Source organism: Artibeus jamaicensis, unplaced genomic scaffold, assembly GCF_021234435.1.
Source record: "Artibeus jamaicensis isolate MK-2021 breed Jamaican fruit bat unplaced genomic scaffold, CSHL_Jam_final contig_1015, whole genome shotgun sequence".
Lineage (NCBI taxonomy): Eukaryota > Metazoa > Chordata > Mammalia > Chiroptera > Phyllostomidae > Artibeus > Artibeus jamaicensis.
In genome coordinates, this window is record NW_026521194.1 from 15,192,072 (window position 1) to 15,210,094 (window position 18,023).

At 35.5% G+C, this 18,023-nt stretch overlaps 1 protein-coding gene across 1 annotated transcript in view; it reads left to right on the forward strand.

Moving 5' to 3' along the window:
• The window catches only part of ACADL (acyl-CoA dehydrogenase long chain), a 34,404-nt gene extending 24,802 nt beyond the window's left edge, over positions 1–9,602 (forward strand). The window contains exons 10-11 of the mRNA XM_037166007.2: positions 1,946–2,032; positions 6,059–9,602. Of these exons, the coding sequence (XP_037021902.2) occupies positions 1,946–2,032; positions 6,059–6,152 (181 nt within the window). The 3' untranslated portion in view covers positions 6,153–9,602. The remainder of the gene's footprint in view (positions 1–1,945; positions 2,033–6,058) is intronic.
• Positions 9,603–18,023: the final 8,421 nt, after the last annotated feature.

The window sequence follows — 18,023 nt, forward strand, 5'->3', positions numbered from 1 at the left end:
GTAGTCCCTATTCTTTCATTGAATAATTAAAATTAAATTTAATTCTCTCTGAGAAAACATTTTGTTATTTGTGAAGTCAGTAGCTAGGACAGGATTTTCCTATTGAAGGTGTTTTTTGAAAAAAACTTTCTGAAGCGTTGACTGTCTAATCAGAAGTGGCACCTGCTCTATTAAGTGAGAGGAAAACTATGTCCTATTAACTTCAGAAAGACTTACATTTGTATTAAAGATGAGTAGCCATGGCATTAAAGGTAAGTTGATTTTTTTTAAATGGGACCCCCCCCAAAGGCTACTGTGTATTTTAAGATGCTCAAACAGTTTAAATCAGATTCTGGATGTGGGTTTAGTGTTCTCTGTTCTAAAAGCAAACATTCTCACATCTCATTAGCCCAAAAATAACCTAGCAAAAATTCCTGTCATTATTCATTAACTCATGTTCCATTTAATCAGAAGGAGAATGGGAAAATCTGTGGAATAGCACTTTATATAATGATTCCAAAATAATAAATTAGCCAGGTTGAAATTGATGTAGAATTGCTAGAAACTTGAACCTTTGGGGGGGCCGACATTTTTTGGAGGAGTGATAGTTTATATTTACATTTGTAGCAAGTTCTTTGATGGGTTTAAAAAGTATAAAACTGATTTCAAATAAGATATTTTTGGAAAAAAACGTATTTAGATACTTATGGACTTTGCTATTCTCGAAAACCCCAGGTTTATAGACATACTGGTACTTTACATTGAAGAGGATAAAGCAACGAGTTATATAGCCCAGTAAATATTTCACTAAAATATTAATATTTGCCAAATACAAAAATTTATAGAATTCCAAATGTTGTTGCCCTTGAGCCTGGTCTGTTAATTATTACAGCATATTATTATTTTATTTTGGGGGTTGAGTTAAAAATTATTTTTAATAGGAAAATTTCCATTAAATAGAAAACCTTTCTTTGTTTTCTGCTTTTGAAAAGTAAGTTGAAAATAATCTTGAACTGACTTATTTTTTATGTTAAGATAAATAAAATTCCTCCCAATTAGCTTATACATTTTAATGATAGTTGAAGTTTTTGTGATAAGATCAAAAAGCATATTTCTCAAGTGTTTCATATTATTATACTAGGATGTACTTCAAGGATGTTAATTTCCAAGCAATCTTTAATAAGTGTCCTATGGTCTTACTACTTTTAATAGTGGTGTGCCCCCTTAAGTTTTCACTTTTACTTTCAGTTTATTTCTGAAAACCCTAAGAATTTTTTTTCACTGAATTCAGACTTGCAGCCTTCAGGTAGGAAGTGACATCTTTGGAGGAAAAAAAAGGCATTCCAAAGTAAAAGGAAATAATGGCTGTATACTGTTAACTTAGGTCATCTAGAGAATCTAAATAAACTAGACCAAATTCACATTTTCACTGTGTCCTTTTCAGGGATAAAGTAGCAAAAACCTAACAGTCTGGGCCTTCCACACTTGGTTTCCAGGCTTAACAAAAACCCAGCCAGAAGTATAATTAATGAAAAAAGTATTCATTATGTGAAAATTGTCCTGAGATTTATTTCATACATGATTTATACACAATTACAATTACATCTCTGCTTGGCTAATATGCCTATTTTTTATTTATTCTTTTCAGAGGGAAGGGAGGGGAAAAGAGAGGGGGAGAAATCATCGTTGTAAATAAGAAACATTGACTGTCACTTTCTGTACATGCCCCAAACTGGGACCAAACCTGCAACCTAGGCATATGCCCTGACAGGGAATCAAACCAGTGATCTCTCAGTTTGCAGGACAATGCCTAACCAATTCAGTCACACCAGCCAGGGCAATATACCTGATTTTAATTGTTTGATAAATGTATGCCTTTGACAAATCATTTGTTTCCTGATTGTGAAGCACCTCATACAAATGTATTTCAAATATTCCTTTTCCTCTTTATGTTTTGTTCACCTAGGGCTTCTGAATTACAAAACAGTGTAGCTTATGACTGCGTACAGCTCCATGGAGGTTGGGGGTACATGTGGGAGTACCCAATTGCAAGGTGAGTGTGGCTGTTCTGTTACACCCCTCTGGATGATGTGAAAAGTGGAACATTACTGTGCTTTATACACTAAAGGAAAGAAGATGCAAATTTTTTCAACTGACTACAGAGTATCTTCAAGCAGATGGAAACAGCATTATGTTTTTGGCTCCCTCCTAGGACTTTATCATTTTCAAAGAAAGGGAAGAGACCCATATACTAAAGCTTGATGCATGGCTTTATTTGAATTGTTACATAGAAGGACTAATGCCATTTTTGAAATAGTTGGATAATGTTTTATTTTATCGATTATCCATAATCATTCAGGGTCTTTCTAGTTTTTTACCCTGGCAATGCTACAAGAGACACCATTTTACATTTATCTTAAGTACATGTGTTTGTGGTTGCAACAGAAGGGTCTCAGAAGTAGTATTGCTAGTTCAAAAAGTATGCCTATTTTAAATTTTTATAGTTTCCAGATTATTTCCTCTAGTTGCTAGCAACTCACAATGAACCAAGTCTGGTGACTTAGCCTCCTAAGCTGTGAATGTTATTGCCATTTAAATTCAGTGTTACTATAATAGGGGGAAAAGTAGGTTATCATTCTTCCTTTGATTGGAGTGACTGTTAATTCTTTTCTTTTTTTTAATTTTATTTTATCTTGGTAAGAACACTCACCATAAGATCTCCCTTCTTCACAAATTTCACTTGTACTACACAGTGTTATAAACCAGAGGTACAATGTTGTAGTATGGATCTCTAGAGTTTATTCACCTGGCTTAACTGAAATCTTAAGCCCATTGATTAGTAACACTCCATCTTCCTCCCTCCCCTTTGCCTCTGGCAACTACCATCCCTCTTTGATTCTATGAGTTTTACTGTTTTAGATAACTCATGTAGGTGGAATCAATGTAATATTTGTCTTTCTGTGACTGGCTTATTTCCCTTAGCAGAATGTCTCCAAGGTCCTTCCAGATTGCCACATACTGCTGAGTTTCCTTCTGATTTAAATCCTTCTGATTTAAGGTTGAGGAGTACCCCATTGTATGTAGGTGCTACATTTTCTTTATCCATTTATCTGTCCATGAAATTGCTTCAGGAATCTCCCCATGGCAATTCTCTTCATCACTCTAAAAACTGTATTTTTCTTTTATTTAGCAATATTTTCAATTTATAAAATTTTCCCGACAGTTTTTTGCTATATTAAGAGAAATGCAATTTAGTTCTGAATCGGAGGATGATGAGAAAGCTAAAAAACTTTTCTAATTTTAATCTAAATACAGATACCCAAAGGGAAAATTATTAAACTAGTGCTCAAATTAACTTTCAAATGTATCATTTTGGCAAGCATAATTGGAACATCTGATACACTTATAGTCCTTAATGAGGAAAGTAAACATTTTATTAATGTTACATTAAGAACAGAGGCTTCACCATAGATATAATTTACTAGTTTTCTATAGCCACTGGGCAGCTCATAAAGCTTCGAGCACAGGATATATATAATTTATAACCTTTTATAAAAACTTAGCAGTAAGTAGACTTTTTCTTTTCTTGGGAATGTGAACATGAAGTAGCTAGATAATTTCTTTTCTTTTTTTTTTTAATCAAAACTTGGATTTGGATTTTGGTATATCCTTTTAGAACTACTTCAAACAGACCTTAATCCAAAGCAGATTTATTTTTTTATCTTGCATAGTCATGAAATCAAAAGTAAACATTGAATTCTGCCAGCACAAATTAAATCATCACTGAAATATTTCCTGTGCATTTCATGTTTTACTCACAATAATTGATTCACAATATTCAGTATGGGAGAAAAGAGACATAATAATGGGTGTTTATATTTTTCTACTCAACTGTGCAGTCACAGCGGCACTAGGGAAGCAGACAAGGCTCAGTGTCTGTCTGGTTTTAGTTCAGGTTCTAAGAAATGTGGGTCGGGTAAGGAGGAGTCGACCATGCCCATGGCCCAGGAGGCTATCCCTTCAGGTCCGTAGCAAGCACAGACTGTAACGAGATGGCTCAGTATTTGGGATCCCCAGTTTTAGTCTAAGAGACTTACATTTCCTTTCAGGTAAAATCAGCCCCTTCTGGGCCAGCTTGTTAGTTCAAAGACTGTATGAACTTTTCAACTAGACTACTATTTTTCTACCCAAAGACATAGGGGAGGACTTATTTTATAAAATGACAAGAAAGAAAGTAATAGGTAATATCAAAAAAGCTAATTAAGACACATCAGGCAGTAGGTGGATGTATACAGACTATGATTTCAATAGAAAAAACCTTTCTATTTGTGTTTGTCATATCCTCAGATTAAGCTATACTATTTCTGTGAGTGTGTGTGTGTGTGTGTGTGTGTGTGTGTATGTGGTTGAGTTCTGGTTTCGCAGATAAAAGAGATACTTTTTTGTTTTGTTTCATTTTATTTACGTGTTATTTGTTCTTCAGTAACTGCTCTTTAGCTTGAGTTCCCTTCAGTCTTGCTCCCAAAGCTTGGGATCTGGGAGGAGTGAGACGGCCTTCTCCCAGAAGACTGTCTGGAGACTTCCCTGCCATGGCTAGGAAGAGAGGCCTGAGACAGGGCTTCGTCATTGTGGTTAAACATTTATTCTGCTGCCCTTCTCTGTTAATTTTAGTTGATGGCTGAATTTAATTAGTAACCCATAAAAGGTCTACTGATTTCTGTCATTACCAATTCCATTGGAACTTCTGTCATGTGGAAAAAAATGCCCAACCCAAACAAAAAATGTCTAGAAGCATTCAGATTGCTGAAGTAGACTGAAATGCTAGGGAGGGTCTCCAAACGCAGGGGCTGGGTTTTGTGGGCAGCAACGGGATCTGTTCAAAATAAATAAATAAATATATATATATTTGAAAACACAAATGTCCCTAGACTTCAAGTATTTTCTGAAAGTTGGCATCGAGACACTGAAATACCTTTGTAGTACAATAAATCAAATCAGTAAATACTGGCTGAGTGCTTACTCTCTCCAAGGTCTCATGATGAATATGACAAAGGAGAAGTCCAGAACTAATCATGTTCTTAGAGAGCTGGCACATTTCATTTGTCTCAAAAATTCAATAAAAAAACAGGTTTTATGCTTGAGAAAGAAATGCCTTTGAATGTGTCTACTAGGAAAGTCCTACCTGCCCTGTCCATGAAAATATTATGAGACAACACAAGAGATATCTGCCAAGGTAGCAGGTCACCTGCCTTCTCATTCCAGTCTGCCAATTTCCTATTTGACCATCAAATAGCAACCATTAATTAGTAAACGTATTAACTTCTCTGTACTTCAGTTCCTTTACCTGCAAAACAATATAATTTTTCTCCTTCCTGATCCCAGAGCTGGCAGGATAAAGTGAGATGAGAAAATGTAAGAATAGTGTCCTTGTTAGTACCATAGCTGCCAAAGTAAAGTTTTATAACTTTTTTTGGGGGGGTAGCTAGTGGACTCAGCCCTCAGTATTGTAACCTCATACATTACTGGAGTGACTATTAACCATTTCCAAAAATAAGTTACTTGTTAACTTTGTGGAAAGTAATATTTTCTAAACCATCTATTTATACCACTGATGGCAGCAGTGGCAGGAATCCAAAGGGATGTTAGAAAATATGTACTTTCTTTTCTCTTTTGTTTTCTACGAAGCCAGTGGATTTCAACATTTTTAGGAATCATAAAAGATAACAAGAAATTAAAAGATTGTACCCATATCTAAACATAAAGTGGCCTTTTTTTAAGAGTGCTGTTATATTGCTGAATTTTACAAAATTAAAACAAATCTACAGATGTTATTTGGAATTTATAATATCTTTAAGCAAGTTAAAACGAAGTATACAAATGATCGCTCTCTTAATAGAATTGTATAATTATACTAATTGAGGATAAATGCCATACTGGAAAAAAGTAATTATAAAAAGCTTTTATTGGTTGGATTTTATTAAGTGACTACCTTAAAGTCATTAACAGTTTTGTGCTGACTCCAAATTTATAACTTCTAATATCTTTTATTTATTCTTCAATCATTTTCTGAATTATCCAGAGCTTACGTGGATGCCCGAGTTCAGCCAATCTATGGTGGTACCAATGAAATAATGAAGGAGCTGATTGCAAGAGACATCGTCCGAGACAAATAGCCATCTGCCCGCATCCTGGAATCCTATTACAACTAATCTGGTTTTACATCTACTCAAGATAAAATGCAACCTGGACAGAGAGGAAACACTAAACATGTTTTCATATGCTGTCTTATAGAAAAAAATCAAATGCAAATATAAGATGAACACAATGGGTGAAGAAATCTTTCCAAAGATTCTAAAATTCTAAAACTAAAGTTGAACTTTTAATTTTTTATATAGCTAAAAGGCAAAGATTTTCTAATTCTAGAAGCATTAGTGTTTCATTTTCTCTAAAATTCAAAAAATGTGCACTGGCTTACATCTTTAAAATTGAGGCAGAAAGAATTTTGTTATTAATATTAATAATGGAAACATTAAAATTTCAAAAATATTAATAGTACTTACAGCATATTGACTTTGAAGGGAAGAAATCTAATTAAGAATCAAAATAATTTCAGCTATTTTTTGCTCTAAATTTCCCAGAACAGTGGAATTCTCCCACACTACCCTAAGCCTCTGTTTTTAAGTAACGGAACCTTTTATTCAGACTAAAGCTTATACAGAGAGAGAGTCCCTATAAAATGGTGCTAAATGAAGAGCTCCTCTAGCTGAATGAGGAAGCCTGCCCAGCAGTCAGCTAAGCCTTTGCCTGACCCCACTGGAGAAGGTCGTTTGTTCTCTCTCTCACCGACTGATACCCAGTTTTACAGGAGAACACAAAATAACCCATCATCCTTTATCTTTAAGATTTTGGTTTATTTTATCAGTATCAAAACAGTGACTTTCACTTTGGAACAGTCTATTTCAGTGAATTAATTAATAAATAATATAAGAAGTAAGTCAATAACCAGATAATTTCAAATTATAAATACAATAAAAGAGAATAAACATTTAAAATAGGAAAGTGAGGAAATGACATTTGTTTTCAGACTTAAAAGTAATTCTTATAAAAAAAATAAGCCAGTAATTTAATTTGTAAATTGCTAATTTCATTTTAATACTTGGTTTTCTTTGAATATACTGGTGAAACAGGGAATAAAGTAGTTTTTCATGGGAAAAAATGTCTATTCTTTTTCAACTCAGAAAACCTAAGTATTTTATTTGGTATTGTTGGTATTAAACATTATTTTTTGATGCAATCATTACAAACCGGGTAGAGCAGAAGGAAGAGAATATCCTTTGATACCATTCCTAGAATTATAGGCCTTTGATTTGCTCTTGGGTAGAAGTCTGTATGACTGCCAGATTGAATTCTTACTCATACGCATCAAATACCATGCAACATGAGTTGGAATGATACTAGATATTACTATATTCGCAGCGTTCACCTCCCTCATACTACCAGAACACATATAGGATTAGGCAGACCAACCGTCTCTTTTCAGCCCCTTTCCCTTCCTTTCCCAATCTTAAAGGCAACTACATTTTAGAAATATAACATCTTTAGGATGCAAAGTAAATTAGCATAGAAGAAAAAGCCTGCTATATAGAGGTAGACCTACCTGGGTTTGAATAACTTTATCCTTTAAGAGCCATTGGACCTTGGGCCATTTCTTTAACTTAAGATTTTATTCAGGTGCAAATGGCAAAAGAAACCCAATTCGTACCATCCCAAGGAAAAACTTGAACACTTACATCATACACACCTATTTTTACTTCTGTTTGCAAATTGGCCTAATGGACATTGCAGAGAAGTTCCATTACAGGGCCTGTAAAAATGACCTTGGGCTGCTCCAGGCCCACATCCTTCACCCCAATGTCATTATGAAGTAGAAAAAAGTAACACTGTGATTGACAGTCCCACCAGATACACAGAGACTAGAGGAAGCAGTTCCTGAAACAGAGTGATATTATCAAAAGGAAGGGAACAGCAGAGTCTGCTGGGCAGGCCTAAAGCATACTCACTCACATGCACATGCACAAAACTACTACAGTCCACTAGAGCTAGCACTAGGTTCTAGTACTTTTTATATATCAGAAGCTGAAAGGATAGCTAAGGTAGGACATTTCCTTGGAATGATATCTGGGATGATTTCCATCTCTTCTAAATGGGTTGTTTATCTTGCAAACTAATCTTGTTTTGCACCCCCAAAAGAAGGAAAGCAAAACAGGGAGTTCAGAATGTGTTTCTTAACCTTTTGTTTGGTTTTCATTTCTTAAATAGCTAACCATTGTGTTTTGCTTGTATGACTTTGATTATTGTCCTCCAGAAAGGGAATTTTTCATCTGTATCTCACACAGTGCTAAGTGCTCAAGAAACAATAAATAAAAATGCTCAGAAGAACAGTCTGAGCCAAAACAGCAAGAAAACTACACTGTGTAAGTAATTAATGAGAATCAGAAAGCCCAAGTAATTTTATTTGTTGGCTGAGATTTTTAGAATTGTAATTATTGCTTTAAAATTATTTTTACCCTTTATTTCTCTGATAGTGTCATTGAAATGACATTATGAAGAAGAAGGTGTTTTGATTTGCTATTGTAAAATCTAACTGCAAATCTTTACTAATCTAGTAATTTTAGTAGTTTATTGCTCAAGGTATAAGATTTCTAGGAGACTGGGTTTTTTCATATGTCAGTATTATTTTTGGCACACACAGCATTTATTTATTTTGAGTCATTGGAAAGACTTGACAGTGCAGTGGAAACCAAACTCACACCTATCACGTCTACTGCTTTATAACACATGTTGAAAAAAAGTTCTACTCTTTTAGAAATCTAATATTCCATTTTTAAGAAACAAATTACAGAAAATATCAAACATACTTAAAAGTAGAAAGATAGCAAAGTGAACCCTAGCTTCAACATTTCTAATGTTATCTCCCCCACCTTTTTTCTTAATTGCTTTAAAGCAAATCCCAGACTTAGTCTTATTTCTCTCTCTCTCTCTCTTACACACACACACACACACACACACACACACACACACATTTCAGAATACATTTCTAACTGATTAAGATTCTTTCTACATAACTAGAAGCTCAGTATCATCCTTTGAAAACTTAAATCTAATATATAGTTCCCAATTAGCATTATAATTGTCTTGGTTATGTCAAATGTCTTTTGTGGTCAGTTTAATTCAGAATCCAAAGTCCACAAACTACATATTTTTCTATTTTCTCCTAACTCTCTTTTATCATAGTCTTCCCTTTTCTCTTTTTTCTCTTCTCATCTAAATTTAATTTTTTTAATTAACATAGATCAAATTTGCCCCTACCCCCATTTTTTGGTTTATATACAAACATTAAAAATGCCCTTCTTCAGCTGAGTTTTAGCCTGTATCCAGGGGCATGCACCTGCCAGCACAATCAGAATACACACCATAGGTCCATCCTCACAAAAATTTCCTCATGCCTTTTATAATCACACGCTCCCTATCCCTCTAACCACTGGCAACCCCTGATCTGTTCTCTGTTATTATAACTTGGTCATTTTGAGACCGTCATATAAATGGAATCATATAATATGTAACCTTTTAAGAATGGTGTCTTTCTCTTAACAAAATGCATTTAAGATTCATTTATGTTGCATTAATTAATAGCTTGTTCATTTTTTAATGCTAAATAGCAGTCCACTGTATGAATGTTTCAGAATTTGTTTATTCATTTGCCTTCTTAAAGAAATCTTGACTTCTGGTCAAGATGGAGATGTCGGTAAACACCCTTCTCCTCTCCCACAACTATAGCAAAAATTACAACTAGACCACAAAACAAATATCACCCAGATTTGTCAGAAAATTGAGCTGTATGGAAGTCTGACAATGCTTTTAAAAAGCCACATGCACCCAGAGAGGGAAAGAAGTGAAGACATGAAGAGGCACAGAGACTTGGAGCAGCAGTGGAACAGGGGGGGCCACAATCACATGCCGTAGATAACATCAGGAGGGCTACCTTGGAAGTAAGTGATCCCAGACCCAGACCACACCACCCAGCCCAGGGATCTAGCACCAGGAGGATAATTCCCCATAACTTCCGGCTATAAAAACCAGTGGAGTTTGGGGCAGCAGAAGAAACTGCAGGATTCTTGGGAAACTCCCCTTAAAGAGCCCTGCGAATGTCTTAGCACTTATGCAGACCCAACCCCTCTGGGATTCAGCACCAGAGAAACAGCTGGAAGGGCACAAGTGGCATATGAAGAGAAAACGGAGTGACTAGAAATAGAGTGAGTGCTGGGAGACAGCTTCCTCCCAGGTCAATCTCCAGAGACCAGGCAGCAGTATTGTCCCCTCTCTGATCCCTGTCCTACACAGAGCCACACAGCAGTGACAGGGTTGCTATACCACGGTGTTAACTAAGGCTCCACATTACACAATTTACAGGTAACTTTTCTACAATAGGTATGCTTCTAAGTTGAGGAGTCAAAACAGCTCTATCTAATACACAGAAACAAACACAGGAGGCTGCCAAATTGAGGAGACAAATAAATATGGCCCAAATGAAAGAAGAGAACAAAATTCCAGAAAAAGAACTACATGAAATGGAGATAACCAACCTATCAGATGCAGAGTTCAAAACACTGGTGTGATCAGGATTCTCAGAGAACTCACTGGGTATGGCAACAGCATAAAAAAGGCCTAGCCACAAATGAAGGTTGCATTAAGTGAAATAAAGAAAATCTACAGAGAACCAACAGTGGAGAGATGAAGCTGAGAATCAAACCAACAATTTGGATGTTAAGGAAGAACAAAACATTGAATTAGAATAGCAAGAAGACAAAATAATTTTAAAAATGAAGATAGAATAAGGAGCCACTGGGGCATCTCCAAATGTAACAACATCCAAATCACAGAGGTGCTGGAAGGAAAAGAGGAAAAGCAAGAAATTGAAAACTTACTGAAAAAATACTGAAAGAAAACTCTCCTAATTTGGTGAAGGAAATAGACATACAAGTCCAGGAATCACAGAGTTCCAAACAAGTTGGACCCAAAAAGAATCACACCAAGACACATCATAATTAAAATGCCAAAGCTTATAGATAAAGAGATAATCTTAAAACCAGCAAGAGAAAAACAGAGAATTACCTACAAAGGAATTCCCATAAAACCATCAGCTGATTTCTCAAAAGAAACTTTGTGAGCAAAAAGGGAATGAAAAGATGTATTCAAAGTAATGAAAAACAAAGACCTATATCTGCAATTACTCTTTCCAGCAAAGCTATCATTTAGAATTGAAGGGCAGATAAAAGCTTCCCAGACAAGGTAAAACTAAAGCAGTTCATCATCACCAAGTCATTATTATATGAAATATCAAAAGGAACTCTGTAAGAAAAATAAGATCAAAACTATGAACATTAAAATGGCAATAAATTCACTACCATCAACTACTGAATCTAAAAGACAAAGTAAAGAACCAGAACAGGAACAGAATCATGCATATGGAGACCATTCAGAGGATTATCAGCTGGAAGAGAGAAAGGGGAAAATGGGGGAAAAGATGCAGAGATAAGAAGTACAAATTGGTTGGTAGAAAATAGACAGGGGGATGTTAAGGACAGTATAGGAAATGGAAAAGCTAAAGAACTTATATGCATGACCCATGGACATGAACTAAAGGAGGGGATTGCTGGAGAGAATGGGGATACTGGGCGGAGGAGGGCAAAGTGGGAAACTTGGGACAACTGTAATAACATAATCAATAAAATAAATTTCTTAAAAAAGAAATCTTGATTGCTAAGATACCTAGGAAGAGGAATTGTTACATTAGATAGATAAATGTATGTTTTAACTTTATAAGAAATTGCCAGACTGTTTTTCCAGAATGGCTTTATCATTTTGGCCTTCTTGCCAATGTAAGAGTTCAATTCCCTAGCACTTGTATTTTTTATGTTATTTTTTCTAATAGGTATGTAGTGGTATATGGTTTTAATTTGCCTTTCCCCAATATCTAATGACAATGAACAACTTTTTATGTGTATATTTGCCTGCCACATATCTTTTTTGGTGAATTCTGTTCATTTTTCAGTTGGGTTGCTTGTTTTTTTTTTTAAATTGAGCTTTGAAGACTCTCCATGTATCCCTACACTGTCAAGCACAAGGCTGACAGATTCAGCTTGTAAAGGAACAATGAACCTTTTCAGGACTCAGTTTATTGCTTACACAGAAAGCAAAAAGGTGAGCAGTCAAAGGTGTCAGTTTTCTGAGGCTTTTGCACAGGATCATAGTCAAACAAGGAGACCAGATGACTGCCACAAGAATAATGGGACACTCTTGCTGAGTCCACTGCATGTTGCTGCTAAATAGTTTTATAGCTGCAGTTGCACCTTAAGGGTGGTGAGGCCAAAAGGCTCAGACTCCATCAGAACTCTTAAGCAGTAAGAATATGTCCCTGACAATCTTCTTGGTAGATAGCAAAGCAACTGAGACATCACCTTGTAGCAGCATCTCACAAATCTTCCATGCTCTCAGGTTTCAAGGGGTCACAAGGCAGTTTCTAGTCCTTTCATTCTCTTAACAGTATGTTTTATAGAGCAAAAGTTTTCATTTTGATGAATTTCAATTTATTAACCTTTTTCTTTTATGGGTCCTGTGCTTGGTATTACATCTAAGAACTCTTTTACCCAACTCTAGTCCTAAAATTTTCCTCCAATGTTTTATTTTAATAACTTTATATCATACGTTGTTCATTTAGATCTATGTTCCATTCAGTAATTTTTATAAGGTGTGAGATTTATGCTGAGACTCATTTCTTTGCATATAGTTGTCTAATTCTTCTAATGCCACTCGTTGGAAAGAGCATCCGTTTTTTGTATTTAATTGCCTTCGCATTTTTGTAGAAATCAATGGACCATATTTATCAACTCATATGTTTGAACCAATCTTATATTTTTACATTCTCATATTTGTATGGCACTAGTTCTGGACATTGTTCCATTTCATTGATCTATGTATCTACCTCCCCACTTTGCCAACACTACACTACCTTGAATGGTAAGAATGGATATTCTGGTTTGCTCTTGACCTTGAGGTGAAAGTATTCAGGATTTCGCATTAAATACAATTTTTTTAAAGTAGACTTTTGTAGATAATCTTTATTAGATTTAGGAGATTGCATTTTATTCCTAATTTGATGAGGTTTTTAAATCATTAATGGATAATGAATTTTGTCAAGTGCTTTTTGCATTAATTGATATAATCATGTGGTTTTCCTTCTTTGAACTGTTAAGATTATAAATTACATTGATTATTCTTGAATATCAAGTCGACCTTTCATTCTTGGGAAAAATCCCACTTGGTCACTGTGTATTATAGTGTTCACCTATAGCTTGGTTCAATTGGATTATACTTTATTGGGAATTTTTGCATCTATGTTCATAAGAAATGTTGGCTGTAATTTTCTTTTCTTTCACTGTCTTTGCCTGGTTTTATTAACAGGATAACGGTGATCTAATTTTATGAGTTGAGTGAGGATTATTTTTCTCTTTCTCCTTGTTGACATTGATTTGCTGGGAAAAAACCCTAGTCATTTATTTTGTAGAATGTCCAACATTATTGACTTGCCCGATTGATTTCTCATGGCAATTTCCACTTAGTCACTGTGTTGTCACTGTGTTTCCTATAAACTGATAGAGCTAGATGTTTGATTATATTCAGGCTCATGGATTTTATTTATTTATTTATTTATTCATTTATTTATTTCCCAGTAAAAGTAATAAGTGGTCAGTTTTTATAAAAGATGACTTTCTAATATTTTAACTCCTTGTACATTTATTAACTTTCATAAAGAAGGACTGTCATAAACTCTTTGGTTAATCTGTATGTCTGATGGACCCTCTGGGAGTCGGAAACTGAGACACAAAAGTGCAAGGGGTTTATTGAGAGGTAACACCTGTGAACAATGAAAAGTGAAGGAAGTCATATTGAGTAGGGACACTAGAAGCCTGAGATAGTGAATCAGGTCTGACGGTCTGGTCTTGCTCAATGCAATGAGGACCTGGGGAGTAGAGACTGTCCACTGGAGAAGTCCCACATTTGGTGGACATGGCCAGCAGTTGCTTCCTCTGCCCTGCTTAGTTGACTGTGGACTACCTGGAAAGAGGTGGCCCAGCTCAAAAGCTAATGTGGATCCTAAAGGTGCCAACTGCTGGGGGGGCAGTTAACTGTATTTCTTACCACAAAATGGAAAGGGCTTTCTTGAATGAAGTTCTGAGAGTTATACCTCCATGGCTGCCGTATCCTGAAATACAATTTGTAAATGAAAAGCAGAATAAATTCCTGATTTTTTCCTTTCATCATTTTTTGTGTGTAATGAATGGGTGTCTCATTCATTGGTATCACTGCTTCAGTGGTAGTGATACTTTTGGTATTAATAAGGACTCATGGATTTTGGAAATTTGATGTATTTTAACTAACTGCAGTCATTTTTTCTTTTTGGTGCATAAATTATTTCACCTTAGGCCAGTTAGAGTCCCTTCAAATTTGTTCTTATATATTTTTTCCTTTTTATTATTGGAAAGTGTCAAAGGTACACAAAAATACAGAGACCAGCATAATAAGCCACCATGTACACAGCACCCTTTGACAATCTTCCATTTACAACTAATGTTTAGTCACTTATTCCCCACATTCCCCCCACATTCATGGATTATTTTAAGGCAAATACCAGACATCATGTAATCTTTTGTCATTTTGACATGACCTGTTATTTATCATCGAGTCTAACCATGAACAATGTTTGCCCTACAGCTACAACCAGCCATTTTCCAAAGGTCCCTCATTTATTTTAGTGGGAATTTTCCAGTTTCAAGCTACTCCAAAATTTATTTGTTTATTTTTTCTTCCTTTTACATTCTGGTTCATCAGATCCTTCCTGAAGTTATTTTCATTACTAAAAATCATATTTTTTCAGTCTTCTTCTTATACCTAAACTCACCAGAAGTTTATCTTAACATATCCCAAGAGAAGTTATATAGCATTTTACAATAGAATATTATATTAGGTAGAGTTTTTTGTGTTGAAAGAAACAGAAAAATGACATCAACTGTGGCTTTAAAAAATGAAGAAAGGTCTCACAAAACTGGAAAGCTCAGCGTTAGAGCAGACAAAGCTGGTCCACTACACAGCTTTGCTTTGTCAATAAGGATCCACTTTACCAACTGCTTTCCATGTCTGTGTTCTGCCTTTTCTAGTGTGGGCCTGCTTCTAAAACTGCGTCATGGGATGGGCTTTCTCGTTCATGTCTAGAGTGAGAGAGTGCACCTTTGCCAGGCACATTAGGCATGAGTGCCGAAATTCACTCACATGGGGCTAGTTTTTAACACACCCACCCCTGAACCAATGATTGTGCTAAGTGAATGGAATGCATTAATTGGCTTCAGCCAGTTAGGGCACACTTTGGGACAGGCAGGTAGGAACAGATTCATCAGAGCACATGAACTGGATGGAGGACTGATACCAGCATGAAAATCAAGAAAATATTAAGAAGGGAAATTATGGAATAGAAATCAAATAAGCAACTGAAAAATATCTACTATAAAAACTACACACTGGATCTTGGTTATTGCAATTAGTGCCTGGAGACTGTCACATCTCAAACGAGACACAGCCTCATCTGGTGATGCCATCTAAAAAAAAATGTACATGACTTCTATAGTAGAAAGTTTTAATGTTCATCTGTGCAAACAAGTTAGTATTTTCTCATTCCCTTGTAATTGGGCAGAATGGTATGACTAGTCCTTCCCAAAGGATTATAGATGGAAATGACATGTCTTATCCTGTGGCAGTTGATTGTAAAATTGCTGTGGAGGCAACTTAAGATAAAAGCCTGCAACACAGATCCACCAGACGGAAGACAAGTGCTCTGGAAGGTTGCCTGGACTCTCAACAAAGCCTGTGTGGGGTAGACACACTTTTTTTGTGTTAAGTCATTGTGACCTTGGGGTTGTTACTGCATCATAACCTGGCCCATCATGACCAAATTGAGAAAATAGAACTGGTGTTACAACATATATGCCATACCTTCATGGACCTCAAGAAATGGCCGTGATGTTCACATTTCATATGAAATGAATCAGAATGTTGGGATACTTTTTCAATTGTAGTGATTTCTCACCAGTATTTCTGCATATGCCTGCTTAATGTAAAGACTTATGAAATTAGTGTTTCAAAAGAGCAATTTTATCACTTCACTTATGCAAGAATTTTCAATGGTTCCATTACTACCTATAGAAAAAGCTTTACATTCCTTCCTTACTTAAACCTGCATCAAATCCTTCCATATTTTGGTCCTAAACTACCTTTGCCTGCCTTTGTAGACTTGAGCACCATTATTATTTCTAATTATATCAATGCCTTCTGCATCCTTAACAATCATGGGCAAAGCCACAGAGCCTGAAAAAAGGGAAATGTAATTCAAAAAAATCTCTTTTAGCTGTTTCTTTGACCTCCCTGCCCCTAAATCAATTTGTTACATTTAGTTGTTTTCAACATTTTACTTTGGAAACTGGTGAAGAACATCACCTAACTATCATCTATTCTCCCCTTTCTCCTAAATAACAGTCTTTATATTATTAGAGATTTGACAATGTGTTCAACTTTAGCTGTATTTCTTGGTCTCCCTGCATCTGATATGTCCACACGATAAAGTCATAGAATTGTTGACACAAAGTTCAGGGGAAGCAACTTAAAGGCTGCTGGCCTTTTTTTTCCCTTTCTCTGCCTCCTGCCTGGAAAGTGGATGTGGTGGTGAGAGCCCCAGGAGCCATGTGGGTCCATGAAGTTACTCTGAGAATGGAGGCAGAAGAGAATAATAGAAAGGAACCTGGGTTCCTGGTGACCTTACGGAGCTGTTATATTAGTTCTGGCTCATCTCTCTCTAAACTTTTTTTTTCAAAACCACATTTTATTAAATCTTAAGATGCACCATTATTTGTATATTATTAAGAAAAAGCCCATTGGCAATAAAACTGAATCAATGCTTTGCTATTACATCAATAATGCGGTCATTCTAATTTTGGAAACATTCAAGTTTGAAAAATAATGTGTCTTAGGATTGACAAAATAACTTATAAAAGAGATAATTAACTTTTATGTCTGTATGCCATCATTATTTGGGCTTTCGGATACACTTCACACAGACTATCCGCATCCTAACTGGTATGAATGAGTTTTTCATTTTTCTGCCTGTTTATGTTCTGGCCCTAAAACTCATTGAGACTTCTGAGTCAACCCTCATCAGAAAGGCCTTGCTTTAAACATTAGCTTTATTGAAGTATAATTCCCATGTAATAGTGTGTATTTGTTTAAAGAAAACATTTTGATGTTTTGACAAATGCATGTGCCCATTTAACTTCCATCATAACCAAAATAATAGAGTATTTCCCTCACTCCTCATACTCTTCCCACCCAATTCCCCCCACCTCAGGCCTAAGCATCTGCTCACCCATTTTCTGTCAGTCTAAGTTAGGTTTGTCTTTTGTAGAGCTTTATGTAAGTGGAATTATACAATATTTACTCTTTTTATGTCTGTTTTTTTTTAGCACACTGTTTGTGACTCATTTATGTTATCTAGTGTATCAATAATGTGTTTCTTTCTATTCCTGAATAGTGTTCCGTTAGGAGGATGTACCACAATTTGTTTATTTTTATTTATGTATTTGTTTGATGTAGTTCCATTTATTTATTTTTGTTTTTATTTTCTAAATATTTTAAAAAAATTTATTTAGTTATCTAAGTATTTTTGTTTATATTTTAACCATAGCGGGTGATGTATCCAGGTTTGTCTTTAGTTTGGGGCTATTGTGAATAAATGTGCATAAACTGGGAATCATTTTTGATTCCCCTATAGCCATGGGCCATTTCTAACTACTTTTGTATTCTGCCTTGGTTCTCAAATCCCATACTCTTGCTACCCACGCCTGCCCTCTATCTACTTACAGCTAAATCTATCCTGAATGGTA